Source organism: Zophobas morio, unplaced genomic scaffold (genome assembly GCF_036711695.1).
Source record: "Zophobas morio isolate AGI-343-1 ecotype UQ-CSIRO unplaced genomic scaffold, CSIRO_AGI_Zmor_V1 ptg000030l, whole genome shotgun sequence".
NCBI classification, from domain to species: Eukaryota; Metazoa; Arthropoda; class Insecta; order Coleoptera; family Tenebrionidae; genus Zophobas; species Zophobas morio.
In genome coordinates this window covers 5557631-5584325 of record NW_026972135.1, presented here as the reverse complement: position 1 = coordinate 5584325, position 26695 = coordinate 5557631, and the positions used below count along the sequence as shown (strand labels likewise).

The window sequence follows — 26695 nt, the reverse complement described above, 5'->3', positions numbered from 1 at the left end:
TTATATGAACATAGATTTTTTACCAAATAATGTATTTTAAAATATAATACGAGTGTGGCGATTACAATTAAAAAAGTTTTTTCCGCCAACTATCGAGTTCCTGTTGAAGAAAATGACAATGACGACTCTCAAACAAGAAATCATTTTAATTATTTTTTTTTTGTAAAAATTTATATTTCCAAAATACAAAAGCTATTTCTATTTTACTTGAAAGATGTAACGTGTGAGTGATAAAGTATTCCCCTGAGTTAGCAATAAACATAAAAGATATGATCAATCTATACCAGAAAGAAATCTTGTTAGAACTTTTTTGATTTTTAAGTTTCTACTGTATAGGTATTTAACTTGTGAAATACGTACAAATGTACAAACCTGTTTATATAAATGCAGTATTCTAATGAACAGATACATCTTCAGATTGATAAAATGACCACAAACTGTAACCACTTGTATATTGCTACGAATACAGCAACTAAACTAAATGTAAAATTTTCAGTTGCCGACTAATATTAGGATCCTCTGACCAATTACTGTGTAGACCATAAGTAAGAAGAAAATAAAATCTGAATTTCTGCGAAAATTAGCTAAATAATTTCTAGTAAAAAAATCTCCTGAACCATAACACAATTGGCCTCTTCACTTTAATCCCTTTATCTATGAGTGATGGCGTTAAGCTCTTTAGGCGTATACCTGGTCTCATCCCCAGTAAACCAGAAAATTACTCAGCTTGAAAAATATTTCCGAATCTGTTTTTTCGGCATGTGTTTTAGAGTTTATTTATTATCCGATTTTCATTTTTCAAAAACATATCTACTCCAGAGTAAATTAACTACAGATGTCTGTAAGCAAAATTTGGAAATTTTCCTTACAAGTCATAAATAATAAAAACACTCAAAATTTCAGGAATTGTAAAGCTTAAAAAGTATGTTCAAATACAGTTTTTTCAAAAAACTAAAAAGCAGATCTATAGAGTTTTTTCCGTAGATTATATATACGAAAAATTGTTGTGATTGGACCACGGGTTTTCCGTAAAACACGTGCCCCGTTTTACATTATTTCCCCTATGCCGAAATCTACTTCAGCTCCCCCTTAAGGGCTTTGTCAAGAATTACACCTTGGAAAGTCGATTGCAGTTGAACAGAATAAATCATCTGGTCTGTTTTGCAAAGAAGCAATAATTTTTCAAATAATGAAATCCAAAAAGTGAGGTTAAATGTGCCGAAACCAATGATCACGGTAATTAATTAAAAAAATACATTTTTATAGGTACCCTGAAGGTAAAAATTGTGAAAAATCACGTAATGGACAATGGCAGAGCAAGTTTTATCACAGTTAACGAACACTACCACTGTTTTAAAATGACAATGAGTAATGAGTTTTTGCAGTAAATAATTTTGCCAAAGTTGTGATCCCGCGAAAGTTCTGTTTGGAAATTGTAAGGAATCGCCAAAGCATTGTGCAGACGTGATTTGTGACCAGTGCTTTTCTCTTGAAAAAACACAACTGAAAGCCTTGATGTTCATCCCTACAATAGGTGAAAACTGCTATGTCCAAACATTATCTTCAGCTTTGCAGTTTCTAGATATCTGAAACATGCCAGATCTGTATAACAGGAACGTCAAAGAAGTTCTACCCAAAACACGTCCACATGGCCATCCTAATATCAAGATTTTTCAAAATTTCTATAATAAAAAAGATGAAAAAAACAATAAAATTTTAGGAGCATAGTGTTAAAGAGTTCTGTAGATGATTACAAGACCTCTTGAAACAACAGAATGTTTAATAAAGATTTTTAAACCTTCCAAATAGTAAAGTTACAATTATTACTAAACAGTAAGTTGAAGTAAGTTTTAAATTAAGAGAATGCAACTATTAACACAGAAAAAAAATGAAAGTTACTGAAAATAAAAGACTTTATTGCAGTACCTACATACACTTTTTACATCCAATTTTGTTTATTGATCACATTCATTTACTTGAAAAAGTATCGGGCCTATGAATTGTCGTCTGGAAAAAGCTAACCACACACCAACCTTCACTGCATGTAATGGTGTTTCTTCAAAAACGTGAGTATTTTCTATACACCAAATTCTGAAGTTCTGTGAGTTGACATAGCCTGACAGATGAAACCAGGCTTCATGAGAAAAAAATGACAAATCGAGAATCCTGTTATCGTCCATATTAACTTGAAACCAACAACAATATCCAACGCGGCGAGGAAAATCAGCTCCCGAATAAATGAAATCTTGTATGGATGCATATGTAACTTCTCTTTTACAATTTTCTGGCACGTGCTGTATGGTACTCTGGACTGTACAGAGTTTTGACAAAGCTTTATTCAGACTTTGTTCCATTCTCATCTTTAAATCTTCAACAACGTCTTCACTAACTTGAAGTCTCCCCGTCGGTTTTCACTTAGAAACGCTACCAGTGTCGTTAAATCTGGCCATAATTCGCCGTATAGCGTCTTCAAAAATTCTTCCTCAATGACAACAGGACATTTCACCAGATACTCGTTTTTAGACGCCTCCACAGAGTACACTCCATCCCCATCCTCATTTAACACCCCATTACGGTAATAGGGCATGATGATTGCTCCAAAGAACTAAAAAAGTGATTTGTAACACTGACCATAGTTATTCCTCTGTGTCCATTACCTGAGATTATTCCACAATGATCTGTAGTTTTGATAAAAACTGTTTTTTGAGACACTTATTAAAGTTCCAACAAAGGGGAAGACAGCAAAAATGAATACAAGACAGGTCAATTAACGCACAAAGTGTGGGAAAACGTACCAGTAATCAGTACAAACGAAAAAATTATTGACATCTGACAGAACTTGATGAAGCGTTGAAACAGTGCAGCCGCTAATGTCATACTAATGTGGCGTTAAAAATAAAAATTCCAATATTAGTGTAATCCTTTCCACAAAACTGAAAAAGGCGGCACAAAATGTCACCAAAGTCATGGCCTTCCTTGACTACAATATTTTATAATGACCCTGTATAATATCAACAGTACGCTTATATTTTTTCCATTCTCTGTGTTTTACCTTAATTTTATATTTTTTATTATCCCCAATGTAAACCAGACAGGATAAGATGTTTTTATGGATTTTTTCTTGGGCACTGATTTCTCAAATAACATATTAAGATGCTCATAAAATAAATTCAAAGCATCAGAAGGATCACTAGAATTATGAATCATTGACCAATCATACCTAAATATTTCATCATAGAGTTGACTAAAATTCGCCTTCTTAAAATTAAAGCCACCTTTCGATCTATAGGTTAGAGTATGAGTGTTATGTTTTATACTTAAGTCAATTAACAGAGGTGGGTGATGATTATCTTCCTGTAATACAGGATCATTAGCACGAGTGACAATACAATGCGTAAAATTATGAAAAATAAGATCTAGAATTCTGCCATTTATATTAACAATATGATTGGATTGTTCTAAGGTAAAGAGTTTTTCTAGAATCTGTACCGCATGTGATGCCTTTGATATTCCTATTTCAGGGATATTAAAATCACCTAGAATTACAATTCTGTTGTTGTATAAACACTCAAGAGACATAATAGAGTCAACAAGAGCATCACACTCTTCTACATTTATACCTGGTGGAACAGTTAGCACAATGACGTATATGAATCTAGATGATAAAAATACTTTAATACAAAGTAAATCAATTATGTCTGGAACATTGGGAACCTCCAATTGGACTGCTCTATAGGACTTATCAACCGCCAACATAACACCACCACCTCTTTGTTTATTCAACAAGTGATACTTGCGATCACCTCGAAAAACATTGTACAGGGAAAGATTAAAAAGTTCACAACTATTAATGGTAGAATTTAAACACGTTTTCGTAAATGCAATCACTTTGAAATGGTCTATAAGAGATGCATTATACAAGATGTTTGTTTTAGTATTTAGACCTCTAACATTTTGATAATAAATCAGAAGAGAAGATTTAGTCATACTTGTAGGTAGAAACACTGATTGTTACAATAACCCAAAAACATCTGATTTTAATTTTTCAATTGCACGTTTGTAAGCAAAACAGTTACTTTGGTCTCAGCAGGCATGGTTTATATCAACTTCACTAAGATTTTCTTTTTCACGGATATTTACGCAGTTAATACATCTTAGTTCGTTATCAGCAGCTTTACAGTCTTTAACACTATGGTTAGATGAGCACCTTGGACAAGATGTTTCTCTATTACAGTTTTTTAGGGAATGATTATAACCATTACATTTGAAACAGCGTATGATATCAACTGCATCAAAAATATTACAGCTATCGAGACCTACTAAGCAGTGACCATACGATAATGCACATTTATACGTTGATATATCGACTTCAGTAACTACCTGAGAAAAATCATTGTTGTTTTTTATGGGCGAATCTTTGAGAAGTTTACAGTGGGATGTATCTGAAAAAATGTGTTTGTTTTGTCTCGTTAAGAATGCAGTAATATGTTGTTCGCCAATATCATTTGAAATACCTGCGATACGTATACTTGGTTGCGGTGTTTTTAAATCACCAATCTCATACTTATCAGATAATTCTTTCTCTTCTGCAACTTTTTTAATTCATCAGGGTTATGACATTTAAGAATTATGCCACCACTTTTAATTGTTTTAACTTTAGCAATTCCATAGTCATCAGAAGTTTCCGGATTTATATTTGAAATAATGTCAGATTTTGTTTTAGCAATAGATTGTTTTGTACAGTGGCGGCTCGTCAGGGGAGGCCAGTTAGGCCAGGCCGAGTCTGTCACCGAACTTGTCAATTTGCGATATTCATTTTTATTTTAAACGCAAGAATATAATTTAAATCTATTTTGAAATCACCTGATTTTACTGTTGTTATTATTTTTTTAATTACAAAAAGCGTTATCTAATTTATTCACTTTCGTTCGGAAGCACAAATCGTGCCGGGAAGTTTGAATATTTTTACTGCGAGGAGCAGTAGCTGAGGCCGGCCGACTACAAGAATAAACGTCGAATAATGTCATATCTGCTATCGCTCTCTGTTTAGCAGAATTAAAGAGAATTAGCTATAAAAACTGATACGTGTCTGATACACTCTGATTAACGCGCCTGCAGCAGTGATTGGTCAAATGTCTGGTAAAATCGGCCGGCCTTTCGGCAGTACATCAAGTTGTTATAGCGCTATCACCTTCTGTTTGTATAAGTTAGAATGCAATAGCGACGAAACCGTACAATATTCCGTTTCATCACTGCACTTCTGCCGTGCACTTTTCCATGCGGTTCCCCACTACCAGCACCGGCTGGCCGCTATCTGTATATTGTGAATTTCTGCAGTCTTCACGTGGATGAAATTGGTTTAGGTTTGTTTCTAATTTCAGTAACAATGACAACAGTTAGTAAGAGAATTAGTAACTGATTTAAATTTTGATGCTGTTACACATCTATTAAATAATGACTTTCGACTTTTAACGTACGATGATCAATTCCTTGGATATAAAAGAAATGGGCCGATCGGAGCGGCGCATGCAACATTTAATCGAAGCACGGAGCAATAATGTCAGCTCCGGTGCAATAGCATATTAATAATTAATAATTAATACAGCATGGTATGAAAATTATGAATGGCTGACGGGGAGCAAGTCAAAAAACAAACTATTTTGTTGGTATTGTTTAATTTTTGGATATGATGTTGACAATAAATTCAAAAAAACTTCAGAAAAAGAGTTTTGCCTCTGGTCGTCTGGTACGATTGACATATTGAGTTACCGTGCTCTTTTGCCATCTTCCTAATTTCTCAACCCTGCTCCTGATGATGCTACTTACGAAAATGTAGAAGCCTCCGAAATTATTTCTGTCTTTAATTTTAATCATATACCATCCACATCAGCATATGTTGAACGCAGTTTTTCAGCTTTAAAGCGAATTACAAATTTTACTAGCAACTCCATTAGTCAAAATCGATTCTCCAAATTATTCGTTTTAGCAATAGAAAAAGAAGTGCTTACAAACTTAACGGAAGATCAAAAGTTCTATAATCAAGCAATTGACCACTTTGCCAATACAAAACAAAGACGCATTGAATTGGTTTAAAAAAAATTCTAATTTACTTTTTTAATTTTGTTTTTTACTAATAAATAGTTGTTGACGTTTCATGTTATATTTTTTGTTAGAATGTGTTACTTTATAACTTGAATGTTATTTTCATTTTTATTTGAGTTCATTGTCGTTATTTTATTATTATACTTAGATGGCTTATATTGTATAAGTATATGCTTTACTTTATACCTATTTGAAGAATATTTTTTATTTTGTTTTACCAAGTTGTTAGGACTATATGAATTAACACCATACAGGTAGCAAATTATAGATAATGACTAACTTGAGGTCCCTGGTTCTTGTATTCTATGTCTTAAAACTTTGGGTTACTCACTGCTGGCCGACCCAACCAAAATAGTCACGAGCCGCCACTGGTTTTGTATCCTTAGGCTTGATGACAATAGCCGCTGTATTTTTAAGAGAATCGGCATAGGATCTAGTATTTATTGGTTCATGATGTTCATCATTACCTACTTATTTTTTGTGTCAGCTTAATATATAATATCATTTCGAAGCATAGAATTTTCTTTTTTCAGGTCCATAATTTGTTGACTGAGCATACAGAAATTGTCAGACATTATTATACGAGAAAAATCATTAATAACTGTTTTTAAGTTTTCAGGAAGTTTATCAAGAGTTTCAGCGGGAATATTGTTAAGCAACTTTTCATTTGCATTTTTTTCTCCATTATCAGATGGTATGGTATATGGGCTACACAGGCCACATCCCCATGTTTTTATCAATTCAGTGTCTTTAAGTGATTTAAAGGCAGTTTTATTTAAATTTACACATGCGATATGGTAACATGCATTACATTATTTTCTGCAGTTTATGTAATCGTCACTCCTACCTATGTACTTACTTATTACACTTTCTGCACTTTATAGCCATATTCGCCGATTCTCACAAGAAAGACGTTGGCCGACAAAAAGAGGATGAGTTAGGATAAGAGGTGCTGCAGGTGATATCGTTGTCACATCAGACAAAAAATAGACAATAAAAATAAGAATCATTTATCTTAAGAGATGGAAGAATATCAATATCCACTGAAGGCACTCAAATTTTTTCTATTACACAAGCAATAATCACAAACACCTTAAACACGTCCGAACACCGTAACGTTCAGACGCACACTCAATTATAATTATAGTATAATTTAATGATATCCTCCATAAAGTTAAAATAAAGACATGTGTGTGGATTATTAAAGTAAAGGTAAATAAACATCGAATACGTATGTTTCAAGCGAGTTTTTTTCCTAAGAAAATTTTGTGATAACGTCATCAACATGTTAGCAAGGGTAGGTACATATAATTTGAACATATGCAATGTAATACTAATTGTTCGTAGAAACCATGTTTTATTATTGCTAATAAGTTGGTTTACAGGTCTTCACCCAATTTTAGTTTAGTTTGTGTTTCACCGTCGCATCTACAGGTTGGTGTCAGTGTAATGGCTATTTGTCTTAAATTACAAGTACTATACAGGCTGTTCATTTTATCTGTTCACTTTGTCTGTTCACAGCTGACCATTTTTGCGTAGGCAACATATTATACCCCAGAGACGACTTCGTGCAATTTAATTTTTTTTTTAATACGCAATCATAACAATCACAGAAAAAAAATGACAAAGACGTCAATGCCAAATAATGACAAAATTGAAAAAATTAATTCAATTTATTTTTTGCACTCATGACCTTTTTTAATGACTTTCGCGCATTCACCAGGGGGCGGGAGGTCGAACTTCCCGCACACGTGCATTTTAACTTTCCGTTGCCATGGTAACCTTAAAATAGTCGGGTAGTGTCAACATTGTGACGTGTTTAGGACGCTGTCAACGCCGTTGTTTATAAATAACTCACAGTTAATCTTTTCAGTTTAAAGGTTTATTCGTTGCAAAAAATATTGTACACAACAGGTTCGTGAGCCTGCTTCCCGCATGACGCAAATGCGACACTCCCTTAGGTCGTGCCGCAAACAAGCGTTCATACGGGAAGCAGGCTATCCCGAACTAATTGTGTAAATTACTATTACGGCTGCAATTCCCCAGTTGAAGTAAGGTGTGTTTTACGGCGAGTAGCGAGGATGCTTTGATCTGGTCCACAAGGTCGTAGCCAGTGCGTCTTTAGGAGTGTTTACAGCTAGTAAAAAACTACTTCTACAGCCTGTTATTGAAAGGTACGTATAAAATAAAATCGGCAATTGGTCTCGAAGTCTAGGTGCTAAAAGTTAAAAAAAGTTCAGGTAAAAGTGTTTTCCTTTTAGAGATAAAAATAATTATTAAAGTTTATGTCCAAATGCGGTGTACGCCTCTGATAAAAAGATCATCTCTCGTTTCTATAGCAACATTTAGTCTTGACAAAAGTTTTATTGTTACAGTTGCTAGGATTTACTAAAATAAATTAATTTACCTATTTATCCTTCAGTAGCGTCTAAAAAGGTTGGATAAGAATTAATTTTCCCGTTATAATTTTGATAACACAAAATAAGTTTTTCCTACTTCTTAGACTTCGCGAAGAACTGTCCATTTTGTTGTACGTACCTTTCAATAACACCCTGTATATAACTATATTACTTCAAATAATAATACTTTTTAATAATTTTGATAACACAAAATAAGTTTTTCCTACTTCTTAGACTTCGCGAAGAACTGTCCATTTTGTTGTACGTACCTTTCAATAACACCCTGTATATAACTATATTACTTCAAATAATAATACTCGGTGCCCGTGTTAATTGTTCAACTACAGGACCACAGATTTGTGATCTTGAAATGTTATATTATGTTGATATAGTCCAAAATAAAAATATATTTTTAATCAAAGTATCGACCCGGTAGCACTGGATCGAGCGTCTGAGATATTATTCCGCCCGTTGGTCATTTGCCAAAGTACATTAAAAAGTTTGGGGTTTGATTTAGGAAAAATTAAAAACATTAATTTAATTATGACTAATTTTACCCATAAAAGAGGAAAATGTAAGCTACGTTGTACTTTCCAAGAAAATGATTATGTCTTAGAATTTTGTGTAGTAAGAGATAAATGTACTACAACATTAGGGCTTAATTCATATACAACTAAATTTAATTAAACGGGTTGATAATATTAGCTGTAATAGAATAGTAGAAAGTTATAAGAATGTCTTTAAAGGTGTAGCAAGTGCAACGCAAGTGCAACTCCAAATGTCGCGCCAGCTGATTTGTCTCGGCTGTCCATCATGGGTCGAATTCTTGTTAACGACCCCTTAAAAATCACCTCTTCCGGACCTTCCCAGAAAATCCCAACAAATAGATCCATATACTTGCTTTCGTCCCTTCTCGCTATATGCCGTCCTCTCCCCATGTGGCACTGGACCCTCGGGTTAGGTTTATGGTACCACATGTTCAATCTTTTTCGAAGGAGTGTTAAAAAGTAAATTGCATCTCAAGCGTGCCTGGCCCTTTTTGTTGAATTTCAAGAAAACGGCACAGTTTTATAGCGACCATGATGGATGGGCATAGAGGCAGAGAAGGGCTTTTTTCGAGAAATCCCGTTATCAAAATTGAGTGATGCGATCTCCTCGCCTTGTAAATATGTACAGATGTTGTGATAAAAGAAAAGGTTGGAAATTCGGATGGGTGACAGGCATAGATCTAGCTTACTACAGGTGGAATGAAGTTTGCGATTCCACCTCGGAGAAACCGAGTCACAGGTAAAAGAACGTTTGATGGGTTCGAGATCTATGGCTGGCTATCCCAGTTAAGTCGCGAGCAAGTGGCCACTCCAAAAAGCTGTTCGATAGATTTAGTTTATAATGTAAATGACATTGTTAGGGACTAATTTTGGTAAGAATATGTAAATCGACGGCGATTTGGGCGGTTTGCTGGTATAGTTCGAGAGAGAACGAGAAGGGACTCCTTTTCAACACAGGGGGTTGCATCCCATTGGTTTTTGTTTGTTAGCCCCCCCCCCCCTGACGCCGTGTGGACTCACCACTTTCGGCGAAATGATCAAGGCGTAGTTTGGTCAATTTTTGTCAGTTCTCTGGTCAGGATTTTGTAGTGTGAAACTCGTTCCTTCTCGACGCGCAATTTGCTATTCTAATTTTCACTTTTGTTCAGTGTTTTAAGTGTGATTAACACTTCTCAGGTAGAAGATCAGATGAATTCACGTTACCCGATTGAAGATAATTTAATTTTTTTAAATATTATTTTTTTATAACTCACGCCCCAGCCTTGCTAGGCTGATTACAAAGGCATAGGTTGTCTGGGAGATCCCTATACAATTAAATTGAAAAATAACATTAGTCCAGTATTTCATGCCCCAAGAAAAGTACGTTTTGCTCTTGTTAATAAGTTCAAAGTGTTTACGACGCAAGTTATGTACATATATACAAACAACAATATGGGGGAAATGGACAACGGACTCACCCTAATTGCACCGATCTTCCGCTACGATTCACTTGCTTCCACGATTAGGAGGCGCTGGGGTCCGCTTGCACCAACAAAATAACACCGACAAAAAAGGCCACCACGAGGTGTTGCAGCCTTGAGGGTTAACGAACAACAACCGTTTCTTCTCTTTATGAATCTTTCTTGTACTAGATGGCGGCTTTCGTGTGTGGGTGGGGATGATCTTAGGGTGGTAGCATAGTATAGATATCAATCAGTGGAGACAACTCGCTGTTTTTACTGACCCGTTTTCATGGGTGGTCGTTTGTCTTGTGACCGTATGAAGGCGCGCAATGCAAGGTACTTCTCTTTCTTACACATTGGGACATTGAACTGCGGTACTTTGGTTGTATAGTAACTTTACTTAATGTGAAATATATGAAATTTGGTAGTTTAGTTGCATTGGTTTTGATGATTTAAGGCTGATCTTCCAGTGTAATTATTGCAGTTCAGTGTAATTTTCAATTATAATATAACAAGTGATATGATTATTATCGATAATATTTCGAGTGAAACCGAGCTGCAGATTCAACGAGTGCGAAGCACGAGTTGAATGTGCTGCTTCGGTTTCACGAGCCATATCTTCGATTATTAATCATATCACGAGTTATATTCAACATGAGAATATAATAAATGAACACATTTTTTGATAACAGAATTGATTTCGTCGTTTTGAGCTTGCCCCCAACGTTGGCAAGCCATAAAAGATAAAAAAATTTTTGAAATTCTAAAATTTGTCAAATTTGACAGTTTTTAAATTTAGGTAGCAAGAGACCACAATAAGGCAATAAAATTATTATCGCTGTGATAGACATGTAACTAAGGGCATGGACAAATTCTATTGGAAGAAATGGGGTCATGTGATCCATGAATTATATTCTCACAGAGACATTTTAAAAAGCGTTGTTCACGTTTTCATAGGACCATTGTTTACTGTTTAAATTTTTTGTAAAAAAAATTAAATGTACTCGTAAATACATACAGGGTTAGTCACGAGAAAATTACTTCTGAAAATTATTTTTACGCAACCCAAAATACGAATACCCTGTATCACTTGCTACTAACTGAATTTAAAATGAAATGCTTAATCCATGATTGCTTTGAGTTTGGCAATGTCATTTTGACAATTGTGGAAAAGGAGGTTACGCGAGAGTCCATGGCGGTCGGAGATCTCCGCTGGCGTCGCTAATAAATTTCTCAGGGCTTGTTGTTTGGAATGCCTTTTGATCTTTTGCAACCGATTAATCACAAGAAAATTATTTTTAAAAATTCCTTTTTCCTACGACCAATATGAAATAAACAAAAAATGGCACGGCTTGTTACTACAGAAAATTGAATATTTCATAGAGCGTACAGAAAGTGCTTTGGAACTGTTATGAACAAAGGGCGGCGACCTTGGAGTTGAAAACTGTGCGGACCACCACATATATGCAAATGACCAGTGCGCCACGGTGTCGATCAATTCGTTGGCCGACTACACTGCATTGTGATCGCAGTCTTATCGCTTGTTTTTCAGGTGCAATACGCACCTGTACATAGGCGTCGAGTACTCCTTGCACATCAAATGCTTAGAAGTGGCGCAGTCGGGGCAGTATTCATTTGTAAAATAGCAAATTAGTAACAAAAATGTGTTTAACATTTTAGTTTCTTTTTATTTATATATATCTGTCTGGAGGTTTTTCAGTATACTTTTCATTTTTACGAATCTTATTTTGATTTTTTTATTTCATTTTTAATAGAAGCAGCATTTTATATTATTTTTTTATAATATTTAACATTGCACAAAATTGTTAAGATTCATCGAAAACTATAGGTTATTTGCACTCTGAAACTTTAAAGTTGCATGGTGCTTTATCAAAATTTCAAAATATTGTGACCCAATTTAAAAGGCTTCCAGGTGAATTTGGGAAGAAGTTAAAAATGAAAGTCGAATCTGTTTTTAGTAGCACTCCCGGTTTAAACACTGCATCAAGTTTGCGACGGCATGACAGAGCCAAACATTAGCACAAAATACATATTAAAATATCCTCTCATTTTTTAATTACAGTCCCACAACCAGTTGTGACGTGGATCGTTCATGTTCTAAATTGAAAGACTTATTCACCCCCAAAAGAACACGTTTTACAGAGGAAAATCTCGAGCGAGCTCTAGACCTTGAGCGCGCTGCGAAAACTGTGTGTACGGCTATGAATTAAAACGGCTTCGCCGTTCTCTGGTTATGAAATATCGTCTTGATTCACGCTGTTCGACCAATAAGCGCATTTCGGATTAAAAATCCAGCAATCTGTCACAACAAAAAATTCGAATTTTCCTTGTCAACAATGTCAACAACGAGATTTTTCAAGGTAGAGCAGCGCAATTTGGTAATTATTGTCGTAAATACAAGACGATAAAGATTGATGTATTAATTTTTAGGCAAATTTGAATATCATGGATAGAGAGGTGGATGAGAGATGCGGGACGCCCGAAAATATAAGGGAAATGGCGTCTGCGGTGACGGATAATTTGCTTCCTTCCGCATCGAAAGACCGGTACGACCTTGCCTATAAAAATTTCATGGGTTGGAAAGGCCAAAATGGAGCAGACGGCTTTTCGGAAACCGTATTGCTCGCTTATATTGGAGAACTTTCACAGAAGTATAAGTCAAGTACATTATGGTCAATTTATTCCATGCTGAGAACATCACTAGTAGTTAGGCATGACATTAATATTGCTACCTATGCAAAATTGAAAGCCCTTTTGAAGCGATACTCTCACGGGTATATAGCGAAAAAATCAAACACTCTTAGTACCGGCGAAATCAAAGAATTCATTGACACAGCTCCTGATCACAAACATTTATTAACGAAGGTACGTGACTACGAAATTTTTGCAAAACAAATTTTTGATATTTTGTGTTCCTTTTTTGCAGGTAGCTTTAATTTTTGGTATATGTGGAGCTCTGCGGAAAGCGGAGCTGTGTAATGTCAAGGTGCGAGATCTGGAGGATTTAAAATCGGCATTATTGGTCCGCATTCCTCATACAAAGAATAAAACACCGAGGTCTTTTACAATAACGGGTAAATTTTACGAGATTTACAAAAAGTATGCAAACCTCCGTGCTATGGTACCTGATAGCGACCAAATTGACCGCTTTTTTTTGAACTTTCAAACAGGAAAGTGTACTAGGCAAGTTGTGGGTGTCAACAAATTTGGCAATGTACCTAAAGTTGTTGCCAAATTTCTAAATCTTGCGGACGCAGACCACTACACTGGCCACGCATTAAGGCGGTCTTCCGCTACAATTCTTGTAGACTCTGGGGCCGATTTATTGACTTTAAAACGCCACGGTGGCTGGAAATCCAACACCGTGGCCGAAGGATATATCAACGACTCCATTAACAAGAAATTGGAAACATCCAAACAAATTGTTGGGTCCATCATAGAATCTTCATTATCGGCGAGATCATCGGCTTCTAATCAAGAAGAGGAGAATTTGCTAATTAATGACGAGTCGCTAGCAAAAGCACCTATGATATTAAATAACTGCACCAACATAACCATAAATTTAATTAAAAACAATAATTAATTTTTTTAGAGGGTTCTTGAAAACCCCTTGGTTTTTAAGTTTGAAAATGTACATGTTCTAAAAAAATTTTTCGACAATTCTATCAATCGGCTTTTTTTTCGCAAAACTAATAACAATGCAGATTTTGTTGTTTTTTTGTTTCCTTCAGCTGTGGTCGTAGGAAAAGTATAGTGTACAACACGCGCCGAATGGCTATTTCAAACTCGCATGCCTGAGCCACTCGCCTATCGGCTCGTGGCCTTTGAGTATATATATTAATAATATATATACTCAAAGCTCGTGGCTCATCTGGCACGCTCGTTTGAAATATCCAACTTTCGGCGCTTGTTATACAATATACTATTACGACATTTTATTCAAAGGTTACAACATAAACTCAATAAAGTAAGTAAACAATTTAACTACTACAACTGTTGAAAATGTTGGGCATTTTGCAGGGATGCTACGACTTTTTTGTAAATGGGTGCTCGAAGAGGCCCAGAGGCTGCAGATTTGCACTTCGAAGAGCCTGTAGGTGACGCAGAGATGGCGAATTAACACATGCACATTAGCGGGGAACAATATTGTTAGAGAGCACTTACGGCTTCAGTATAGCGCAGGTTGATCTGAGCGTATGTCGTCGATGGAATGGGACTCTAGAGCGGAGTAAATGATGAAAAAAAAAAAAATAAAAATTAACTAACGTCAAAGTGACACTCCCAAAGTCAAAGCAATCATGGATTAGGCATTTCATTTTAAATTTAGATAATATCAAGTGGTACAGGGTATTAGTAATTTGGGTTGCGTAAAAATTATTTTCAGAAGTAATTTTCTCGTGACCAACTCTGTATATTAGCGTTTTCTATAATTTATTTTTATTTTAAAAACTCACCACCTGTTGAATCAAGTTGGTATAACAAAAAAAAAACCTATGTAGTGTTATTCCATACTTTATTGGCACGCCTGTTTTTTGAAAGTTTCAATAAGAGCCCGTCATTCAAAAATTTCTTAATTTTTGAAAGAACAAAAAATGCATCGCAAAACGCGAAATCTTTTAAGTGCTAAATTGAAAATGGCACTCATTAATTGCTACCACTTAATTTTGACACTGGAGCCAGCCATAACTGGAAGAAAAATGCATGAACACTTAAAGACAGTCTTTTCGGTACTAAAAGATGCTCAGTACGTAATATTTATCAATATTTTAAACTAGGTTTCTGAGTCCACGGTAAGAGCTATTTTGAAGTGCCATACAACGGGCAAACCAATTGTCTCATCGAAAAGTTCAGGGGGGAGAAAAAAAATTGCAGCGTTCGAGGATCACTTTTTTAGGGAAGAGTTGGGACGGCAAATTCAAAAATACAAAGAAACAGGGCAATATTTTAATTTGGATACGCTTCTTTCATTTGCACAAAAGAATTTAGAATACACAGGATCGCGAAGTACCCTATATAAAATAATTAAAGCAATGGGTTTCAAATATAAGTATGAAAATCATCGAAAAATTTTAATAGAAAGACCTGATATAGTTGCTAAAAGAATCAAATTTCTAAAATGTTACCTGAAATATAAAGCAGATTATCCAGACGTTAAATTCATTTTCCTCGATGAAACTTGGATTTACAAGCATGGTTCCCAGTTAAAAACATGGGTACATGACAATATGCACACAAAAAACTATAAAGCCACAAAATTTGAAGGACAGCGTTTTACGGTTTTGCATGCTGGATCCTCAGAGGGTTTTATAAATAGAGAGTTTGCGCCTTGTATTTCTACGTTATAATTATAATCAACATAACCTACAAATATAGTGTAACGTTTGAGTTTTGAAAAGTGTTTGCGCTGTAGTGCGTGCTGGTACGGTATGGTATAATTGACGTATGACAGATCCATTTGTTAGGTTAGGTTAAATACAGTCATTTGGAGATGGCTTAAGGTACAACATAACTATACCAATTACTGACAGCTTAAAAATACTTAGAAAACTACACTGGATTGAAAATTTAAGTTTTGTATCAGTGAAGAAATTATGGATATCATCCAGGATCTTCTACTCTATGGGGATACCGACAGTATCAGCGACTATTTCTTCTACAAATCCCTGGAGAAAGTTTTAGCAGAGAAAAGGCAACTATATACGCGTGTTCCTTTTGATATTCACAAGGTAGAAATCGGTAATTTTAAATACCTTTACCGGTTTGACAAGGAAGATATTGTAAAACTGCACAGAGCTCTACAACTGCCACATCGATTCGAAACTGAAGACAGACATATCATTGGGGGTTTGTAAAACATAAGCAATAATATATTCCCTACTAATCATATTTATTTTTTTCAGGAGTGGAAGGTTTGTGCCTTTTGCTTCGGAGATTTGCCTACCCAAATAGGTTGAAAGAACTGCAAAATGAATTTGGTTTGCAATACTCGAGTCTCAGTAAACTAGTGAAATTGATTTGTCATTTTGTTTATATGAGGTGGAGCAAATTGCTGCTGAACTTTGAAGAAAATAAGTGGCTGACGACTGATTTTTTGAAAGAACTGGCACTGCTGGTGCACGAGAAAGGTGCTCCGCTAACAAATTGTATTGGATTCATAGATGGAACAGCTCGATCCACCTGCCGACCAACTAGAATGCAGAAGGAGCTATATAGTGGCCACAAAAGAGTGCACTGCCTCAAGTTTCAAGCTATAACTTTACCCAATGGTTTAATATTACATTTAAGCCAGCCATATCCTGGCAGACGTCATGATTCCTTCATTTTAAAAGACACACATATACTGCAACAATTAAGATTGTATTGTCCAACATTTTGCCTCTATGGTGACGAAGGCTATCCATTAAAATCCCAGTTGATAAGACCATACTCGAATACCAGATTAACTGAGCAGCAGCAGCTGTTTAATAAGAAAATGTCAAGAGTAAGACAATGTGTGGAATGGAGCTTCGGTAAAATTGTGCAACAATTCGCCTTCGTCGATTTTAAAAAAAATCAGAAGCTTCTGCTGCAGCCTGTAGGCAAATATTACTTCGTAGCAACTTTGTTAACCAACGCCCATTCCTGCATTTACGGTAGCTTAACTTCAAAATACTTTAATATTGACACTCCTGATTTGTTTGAGTATTTTCAATGAACTCTATATTACTGTGGTTTCAAATAAACAGCTTCGACCAAATATGAAGTTTTATTACAAAGTTACTTAAAAAATTAATTCAAGGATTTTTTTTTAGAACACCAGAATTTAAAACGGCCTCAAGAAGCTTGATAATAGTATCATTTCTTTGATTATCACTTTGCTTTTCTTCATATTGCTGCTGCCACTTCCTTTCTTCGAATTCCAACTTTGCTTTTTTGTAGGCAATCTCGTCTTGCTGGAGTTTGATGGTATCAGCATGTTGCCGTTCTCTTAAACGCAATTCTTCTTTTCTAAGTTCATTCTCAACTCTTGTTTTGTCTGACAAGTACAAGAAAACTCCATTACCTTGGGAAGTAGATGAATTTCTAGTTTTCACTGCTTGTGTGGTATGTTTTCTCTTGACACCTTTAGCTCTAGGCGCATTAGGACAATTATTGGTAGATTCAGTATCATCCTGAAACTCAGCGTCATTGCTGTTAATATAGTGCAGTCCATAATCAGTGTTATCACTATCATCAACATCAGTTAATTCTATTATGATATTTTCTGAAAAGGAACTATTATTCTCTATTGTCTGCAAAGCAGCTTCCCTAATCGCCTTGGCTGCAGCCACATCATCATTTTTTTTCATAGTTGCTTCTTTCCGAGGACGTCCAGGTTTCTTGGTTTTCTTCTCAGCTTCTAAATTTACAATAGATTCGTAATTGTACCACACTGTCAACAACGTCCTCATAGCATCTCCCCACTCTGTGTGCAAACGCTCCTTTCCACTCTCAGTAGCCTCTTCTGAATCATATTTCTTGTATTTGACTACTTGTTCCAGCATGTGCTCTTTCAATAATCTCAAACTGCAACTTTTGAATCTGAAATGTCAATAAACAATTCGCAAAACATTCCTGGTTTGGTTTTAACTTTACCTACATACCTATCACTGTCATAGCACAAAACAAAATGTAAGTTTTTCCACAACTGTTCTTCTGTTGCAAAATCCCCCTCACATAAAAGATTGAACAGCTCCTTTATGCTTTTTATTCTTTCAGCTTCGCTAAACCGAAACCTGCTTTTCTTTCCACTAGAAGTTGAAGGGGTGCATGGATCTTGTGGATATCTTTGCTGTGATTCCTGCGTCTGCAATGACGTCGCAGATTTGGGAATCGGTGGCAAGGACGTCTGATTATTATCACGCTCCCAAAGGTCCCGTGAACACATTATTATTTTTTAAATGTAGGAACACGAGGAAAACCTAACCTACACGGACCGCTGTCACATCGGCTGTCACTGTCAGAATAATCAAGGCCAGCAACGGTCAGATATTATAACCGGAGATTTTTGATTGGCCACGCTATTTTCAAAAATAGTGTAAGAAATTCACATTTACGGTATGCTTATACCACCTCGTTATGATTATAACCATAAGGGGAGTTTTTATAAGTGAATAATTGTTTAGCGCAAACTCTCTAAATGGTGTAGCTTCCTCTTACACTATACGAATAATGATAGAGATTATCACAAAACCATGGATTCCAGTATGTTCAAAGAATGGGTTTTAAACCAATTTATACCTAATGTAATTTTTCACCAAATCTTTCAAAAAGTTCTAAAATAGTCGTGATTATGGATAATGCCAGCTATCACTCCGTAAAATTAGATAAACCACCAACTAAGTCTTCAAACAAAACTGTCATGCAGGAATATTTAACAAAATGTAACATTGCATTTGATCCAAAATTTACAGAAAAAGATTTATGGGATTTAATTCAACCCACAATTTCACCTGATACTCCTGTAAAATATGAAATTGATAACATTTTGAAACAGCATGGTATTGATGTGCTTCGACTTCCACCTTACCATTGTCAATACAATGCTATTGAACTGGCATGGGCACACTGCAAACGTTATTATAATCAAAACATTCACGAATATACTGAAGACAAAAATCGAGTAACGCACTTATGGTTGGAGGCTTTAAATAATTTTGATTCACAAATGTGGAAAAATAGTATTCGGCATTGTGAAGAATTAATTCTAGCAGACTGGCACAAAGAAATGGGCAATTTTCCTCTAGATAATATTCCATAATATCTTTAGCAGACTCTGATACAGACGAAACAGATGATGATGAGAGGGTAACTGACGATGATGTCGCTGAAATAGAAGGTGATGGCGATGCTATGTCTGTGGAATTTCCTCAAGCAACGACAAGTTTACAGGGCACTACTAGTAACCTATTGTTGTTTCTTATAACTGTTATAATCTTAACTTTTATTGTACTTTGAGAAAAAATATGACTTTTCAAAAATAACCTTAAAATTTTTGATGTCAAAAAATTCCCTAAATCAAATCAGTGCAGTGTTGCCGATAATACTTTCCGCGGAAATTGCGACGTTAGCGAGTTTTTAATAAAAAAACAGATAATAATAACGTTGAATTTTACAACCATCATGAAAAAGAAATTAATAAAACGTAAAATCGTAATCGAAGAAGCGGGCCGCATCTAAATTTCAACACGGCATCTCTGTTATAGAGCGCTTAATTAATTATTTATTATAATAGACTGTGTGGTTTCTAAGATCAACTAGTTACAAAATGTTATTGTTACTACACTATTTTTAAGTCTTTTCCAAAAATTCATTTGCACAAAGTGTAGTAAATTGTGTACACGAATCAATTTTAAAATGAAGCGTTTGTGATCCTTTTTAAATTGGGTGGGGCATCTAGAAATATTTTGGGCAACGACGGCTTAACATTTGGGTCAGAAAGATCAAAGGCGCCGACACGAGTTGTCCATACTGATTGATGTCTATACTGTGGTGGTAGTTAAGGGTAGGCAATAAGAAGGTGGACAGGAATTGCTGCTCGCCTAACTCCCCGCAATCATAAACATAAGTACGAAACACAAAGTATGCTTAGAAAAAATTGATAAAGATGGCATAATTTCTAAAGTAGATTATCCAACAGAATGGGTTAATCCAATAGTGCTTGTACATAAGCCAGACAGAACTTTGAGAATATGCTTAAATACAAAAAATTTAAATCAAAATATTCGTCGAGAACACTATCAGTTACCCACTTTTGAGGAACTAACTAGTAAACTAGCAGGTACAAAAGTATTTTCAACTTTAGATGCTATGTCGGGGTTTGGGCAAATACCATTTGATAAAGAAAGTTCGGATCTATGCACTTTTTCCACACCGTCTGGACGGTATACATTTTTACCTCTTCCTTTTGGTATTACTTGGGCTCCAGAAGTATTTCATTAAAAATTTAAGGACATTTTTGAGATTCCAGGAGTAGAGATTTATATCGATGATATCTTAATTTATGCAAATAATCAGACAGAACATGACAGAATATTGAAACAAGTTTTTGACATTGCTAGAAAAAATAACATAAAATTTAATTTGAATAAGTGTAAATTTCACGCACAGATGCGTTTTGTTATACTTTGCCAGGGTAGCCTAGCCCGGAAACGTCAAATTACGAAGTGTTTACGACGTCGTTGTTTATAATAAAGCTGAGCGGTCGAAATTTATTCATCCTATCTACCCATCTGAAGTGTGGCCGGTGCATCTTTGCCTTGTTTGCTTTTCGCTTTCCAATTGTGCATCATTTTTAATAATTTGCAGAAATAGTTTTATTTTCAGCGAGACCGACGCTTCGAAATTATTAAAAATATTATTGTTATTATTTTGTGGATATGGATTTTTAAATCATCAACTGACGTTCAGTTAACGTTAGTTTTCTCATAATTTTCTTCACGATGCCTAACATCGGTTGCGTGCCACTGGTCTGTCGTGGTCCATACGCAGCGCATAAATTTCAACCGCCTAGCCCTATTTTTTTTAGAATTACACTACATTTATCCAAACTGATATACGTGACCTTGCAAAAATGTTGATGACGTCATCGCAATTTTTTTTTAAAATGCTCCGCTACAAAAATGTAATGAGAGATAAAAACATAATAGGCATGCAGTCGTCAAGTTTCCGACAGCGAGGGAAGTACTGTCTAAACTCTTTAAACCAATTATTTCATGTTAATAAAGTGATGCATACATGGAACTCATTCGTCTTCATTTATAACTAAAATCAGTTAACATAGGTTCATAAATAAAAAAGTTATTTGAGGTGTCGTCTTTAAGCTGACTCACTCTGTATAAAACACCGCACCGCACCGACAATATCAACAGAAGGAATAATATCGGTTATTCATGAAAGATCGATTTCAGTGCAATAGTAACAGTTTTTGGCAGCAAAAGTAATTCCATATAAATAAAGCGGTCAATAGTTCTCTGCAAAGAATATCACTAGTGAGCCAAGAATCCTAACGTCAAAATTTTTAACTGATACATTGCGGATTCTAGGGCCTTTTCACTTTGGTTGCAGCAAATGCATAAAACTTATATAAAAATGTACAGAGTGTTCGCTAAGTTGAGATATTCCTTTTAACACTTAGTTTTATGCCTTGCTCTAGAGCGATTTAGCTTCTATTACCTTGGTAAAATTTCGATATTTATTGATTTCATCTTTTTATAAATTTTAGAAATTTTTAGAGACGGTCTTGTCCAAAATTTCTAATTAAAGATTAGCGTTTACAAAAAATATCATTGTCATGGATATGAATTTAGAGTATTGTCAGAGCTGTCATTCAAATTTATTGACATGGCTCATTTTCAACGTGCTTATCGTTTTGAAAATAGTGAGCTCGTAGATATGTTAATACTCTATGGAGAATGTCACCAAAACGCTGCTGCGGCGTCGAGAATGTATGCAGAAAGATTCCTCCGAAGGCATCCCCCTGGGCCTCGTCAATTTACGAATCTCGTACAGCGAGCTAGAGAAACTGGAAACTTACAGGAACATCGTGGAGGACACGCCGATAGACCAAGACTCCAACAGATGGTAGATCTAGAAGAGGAAATTCTAGAAATAATAGTCGAAGATCCAGCAATTAGTACCCGACAAATTGCCCATCGAGTAAATACATGTCGCAGCAAAGTATGGAGCACATTACGTGAAAATCAGCTCCATCCTTATCACGTCCAACGTGTGCAATCTTTAATACCTCCTGATTATCCCAGAAGAGTACGATTTTCAGAATGGCTTTTGGAACAAACTATGAACCATGAAAATTTTATTAATCAATTTCTGATCACTGATGAAACAACATTTACTCGTAATGGTACAATGAATTTTCGTAATACCCATGTATGGGCCTTTGAAAATCCGGATGCAATTCGCCGCACAAATTTTCAGCACAAATTTTCGATAAGCATATGGGCTGGCATTGTAAATGGTATACGTATTGGAACATTTATTCTACCGGATCGCATGGATGGTATGCAGTATCTCAACTTTATTATTACTTTTTTATATTAATTGAAATTACAATGCATTTATGTATGCAAGAGTTACCGTTTCGAGGGCATGATGAATCAGAAAATTCTTCAAATCGTGAGAATTTTAAGGAACTCGTTACGTTAGTTAGTAAATTTAACCCCGATTTAAAAACTTTTTTGCAAAGGGACAATGATATTAGATCTGTTTTTTCTGGGACGTCAAAAACAATTCAAAATGAATTAATAGATTCTATTGTATTTGTTTTAAATAAAAAAATAGAAAATGAAATATCAAAATCTTTATTTTTTTCTTGGCAGGTCGACGAAACCACAGATATCAATTGTCATTCACAATTATCTATTATTTTTCGTTATATACATGAGGGCCAACCTGTTGAGCGATTTATGGGATTTTTTGATGTAAGTTCCGGACGATCTGCGGAAGAACTATCTCAGCTTTTAGTAACTAAATTTGACAAATTTGATTTGAACACTAAATTAGTAGCTCAAACATATGATGGAGCAGCTGTAACGTCTGGCGAATTGAATGGACTGCAATCAAAAATTAAGTCTGTAGTTCAATACAGTCAATTAGAGTTTTCTTTGCAACTTTGTCAGGATTTTCCTCATATTTTTCAAAATCTACGAAGCGCACCCATGTCTTGGATGAAATTTGTGGCCGGCGCCTGCCCACTAATGTAGTAACTCGCTGGAATTTCACTTCTCGTGCCGTTTTAACTGTTCACAATAATAAGGACAAATTGTTGGAGGTTTTTGATTTTATTATAAATAGTCGTGAATTTGACGATGCTTCTATAAGAGGAGCGGTGGGTTTAAAAGGATTTCTGGAAAATTACCAAAATTTATTTTTTTTAGAAACTTTTGTATTAATTTTTCAACAGACCGACACCGTCTTTTCTATTTTACAAAGTAAATTTACAGATATTCTCAGAGCCAGGAATTTGTTGTTAACAACATTAGATAAATTAGGAGAATTTAGAAGCAGTGACAATTTTTTTAACAAAATTTATGAGAAACTTGACATTGATAATTTACCGCCCAAACGTCGCAAAGGGAATGAAATAAACGATAAACAGCAGCAACTAAGGCAAATCTTTTTCGAAATTCTTGATATTATAATTAATCAAATACAAATTAGATTTTTTGACATAGAAAAATTACATTTTTTTGATTTGCTTAATGTTTCTAAATTTTCATTTTTTGCTAAACAATTTCCCGATGAACTCCTAAAAACGCTTACACAACAATATCATTTTTTCGACATGAGTCAGTTAAAAAACGAATTGATTGTTTTATACAATAATAATATTGTAGACAATTGTACTACTCCTACTGAAATGTTAGCTTTTTTCCACGAGAATAACCTTCAGTCCTGCATGCCACAACTTTTCAAATTATTTTGTGTCGCTGTTGTCTTGCCAGTAACATCTGCTTCCACAGAAAGGAGTTTTTCGACATTAAAAAGGATAAAAACTTATATAAGAAACACCACTGGGCAGGCGCGATTAAGTAACATGGCCAAAATTGCAAAGGGAATTTATAAAATCTCAAGATAATAACTTCACAGAAGAAATAATAGATCATTTCGCGGAACAAAAAAATCGCAGAATTCCCTTGATCTTTAAAAAGTTTTAAAATAGATTCACAGTATTTATCAATTTTTTTTCGTTTTGTTTTTTGTTATAAATTATTATCATATTAGATTTATTTTATGTTGTATTTGTTTTTTTTTATATGTTTTATTTAGAGTTTATTTTAATTTTGTTTTTTGTTAGAATTTATATTTAGTTTCTCCTGACTATGTTTTCCTTTCCTTTTGTCCTGTCATTCCCATCCTTTCCTGGCAAGAGTTCTCTACACCTCCACGTTGGTTCTTGCTGGACAGTTAAATGAGTTTACAAATTTGTTTAACGGACTAAGTAGAGTCTATTTAAGTATCCTTGCATTATTTATATTTTGGAGCGTTTTGTGCTTTGCCTCATCAACTTTTCAAGTCATGAGCCGCCCCTGAATTGCCGTTAACCAAATTCGACAGTAGCAAGGGCTCTTGTCCTGTGGCAATTCCTGGATACGAAGATCAAGGCTTTGCATTGCAAATAACGGCAACAATTTTGAGTATTTACTGTGAATTTATCAGGTGCGCAGTTGCAGTGAGAATTCTTAAGTTAGACATTTCGTAAAACATCACTTCTTTGTTTTTACATTTTATTTCTTCAAATAATTAGTCATCTGATTAATTAAATTCTGTTGTGTTACATTTCAGTTATCAATTTAGTACATGAATAAATCTAACAACTTACCGTTGTGATTCACCTAGATAGTTTATAGATTTTTCTTATCGTTTCGAATAGGTAGACGTTTTAAACCTTGAACTACGAAATAGAGATGAAGAGTTAAAATCCGAAACTTCCAAACGATTTTTAAAACGTCATAAAGGGACAAGTACTATTGACATTATTAGAAAATATGACAACCATGGTAACAATGGATATTGTATAGGTAGGCATCGTATTCCAATTAGGACAGAATGAACAGGACCGAACTCAAAATTTTAGAAAAGTACAATTACAAATAACTATCTAACTTTCTTACAATGCCACTTTTGCTTAAGTGACTTAGGCTAAAACCCTTTAGAATTAAGTATAGTAGCACGTGTTCGAAGGAATGTCTCAACTTAGCGAACACCCTGTATATCTGAGAAAATTCTTTTATCTGAACCCTACTTGTTTTTGTATATTTGCATTTTTTCAACCTATTTATTTTTTATTTTTTTCAGCCTATTTTATTTTTTCTGCCTATTTTTTTAACAAAATCTGAATTTTCCTAGGGGTTCCATTAAAAAAAAAAAAAAAAATTAGGCGGCGTCGTGTGTCAAACCGAAAGCAATAGAAAAATGAAAAATATTGTAATTAAATCGCCATGTTTAACTATACATCCGCACCAAATTTCCAAAAAAACGCTTTTCAAATAACAAAGTTATTTAATCGTGACGGGACTTTATACTAACCCTGTATAGATCTAAAAGAGAACCAGACGTTGTGTAAAATTCATTTTTCCTAAAACTTACCTAAGACGCCTATTTTGCCATTTTTGGGTCTAAATCTACAATTTTTATCGCTTATTTTGGCTTATTTTGTTGTACATATGGATAGAAGCAATGCAAGTTATAATAAATTCGTTAATGATTATTATGTACAATGAAAAATACCCGTACGTGGTAAATTCTGACTATAATTTTTCAACTTACCCGTCAGGAAATTCACTTATTTTTGAAACTTATAATCACAGAAAACTTTTATAAAATATGTATACAATTAAAGTATTACTTTATTACTGTAAATTTTTAAATCATCCAATTTTTTAACGGTGTTCCTTATATATCTACTATATTCTAAAGGTGGGGTTAGCATGTCTGATAAGTTGGTGTTATCAAGAAAAAGACCTTCAAGATATGGAAACTCCAAAACCTGATAAATGGCTAATGCTCAGTGATTTTTATATAAATGCCTCCTCATCTGATTGTGACGTTATTGCTATTTCAGAAACTTGGCTTTCGTCTTCAATATTGTCTACTGAAATTGTCGATAGTAATCAGTATGAGGTATTTCGTTGTGACAGGAATTTTCAACAGTTAAATCTTACTAGGGGTGGTGGTACCATGCTTTTGATACGCAATTCATTTCAGTGTGAACGTTTGAATCTTCAGTTCATACGTGAACTTATCCCTATGATTGATGTGGTCGGCTGCAAAGTGAAAATAAATGTTGTAATCTCAGTTTATGTATTTGTTTTTTATATTCCTCCGCAGATTTCTGCTTCTGATTTTTCTCTTGTTTTGGATTGTATTGAGCAACTAAATGTTCTGTACGAGTCTAACGTTGTTTGTGTCGGTGATTTTAATGTCCCATGTTTTAAGAACTTTATTAACTCGAACGTGAATGACATAAAAAGTGCATATCTAAGTCGGTTTCTGAATGTAATGGACTTTCAACAATTTAATAATATACCTAACTGTGATGGCAGATTTCTTGATCTCGTTTGTTCTAATCTTAAATGCAATGTGCAACACGATGTCTCCGCACTTCTACCTGAAAGTAGATATCACCCTGCTCTCTTGACCACTT

General features: G+C 34.8%; 3 protein-coding genes across 6 annotated transcripts in view; 1 reads left to right on the top strand and 2 right to left on the bottom strand.

Moving 5' to 3' along the window:
- LOC135138742 (uncharacterized) overlaps positions 1-26695 on the bottom strand; it is a 340017-nt gene that overhangs the window by 52058 nt on the left and 261264 nt on the right. The window contains exon 1 of one of the 4 annotated variants that reach the window (XM_064068738.1): positions 25819-25911. The exons of the other annotated variants lie outside the window; for them this stretch is intronic. The gene's annotated coding sequence lies outside the window, so the exon portion shown is untranslated. Of the gene's footprint in view, positions 1-25818; positions 25912-26695 lie in introns of those variants that run through there. 4 annotated transcript variants of the gene reach the window in all.
- Positions 15864-17238, top strand: LOC135138118 (uncharacterized). Its single transcript, XM_064067990.1, has 2 exons — positions 15864-16356; positions 16413-17238. Exons 1-2 carry the CDS (start codon positions 16104-16106, stop codon positions 17204-17206), a joined length of 1047 nt encoding a protein of 348 aa, XP_063924060.1. The 5' UTR covers positions 15864-16103; the 3' UTR covers positions 17207-17238.
- Positions 17215-18593, bottom strand: LOC135138117 (uncharacterized). Its single transcript, XM_064067989.1, has 2 exons — positions 18135-18593; positions 17215-18072 (listed from the first exon to the last, which is right to left on the bottom strand). Exons 1-2 carry the CDS (start codon positions 18416-18418, stop codon positions 17286-17288), a joined length of 1071 nt encoding a protein of 356 aa, XP_063924059.1. The 5' UTR covers positions 18419-18593; the 3' UTR covers positions 17215-17285.

Excerpts from the sequence above, each read along its gene's own strand:
- LOC135138117 (XM_064067989.1), bottom strand. The coding sequence starts at position 18,418 with ATGTGTTCACGGGACCTTTGGGAGCGTGATAATAATCAGACGTCCTTG. Across the intron at positions 18,073-18,134 it reads TTGTGCTATGACAGTGATAG|ATTCAAAAGTTGCAGTTTGA; the intron begins GTATGTAGGTAA and ends TTGACATTTCAG.
- LOC135138118 (XM_064067990.1), top strand. The coding sequence starts at position 16,104 with ATGGATATCATCCAGGATCTTCTACTCTATGGGGATACCGACAGTATC. Across the intron at positions 16,357-16,412 it reads AGACAGACATATCATTGGGG|GAGTGGAAGGTTTGTGCCTT; the intron begins GTTTGTAAAACA and ends TATTTTTTTCAG.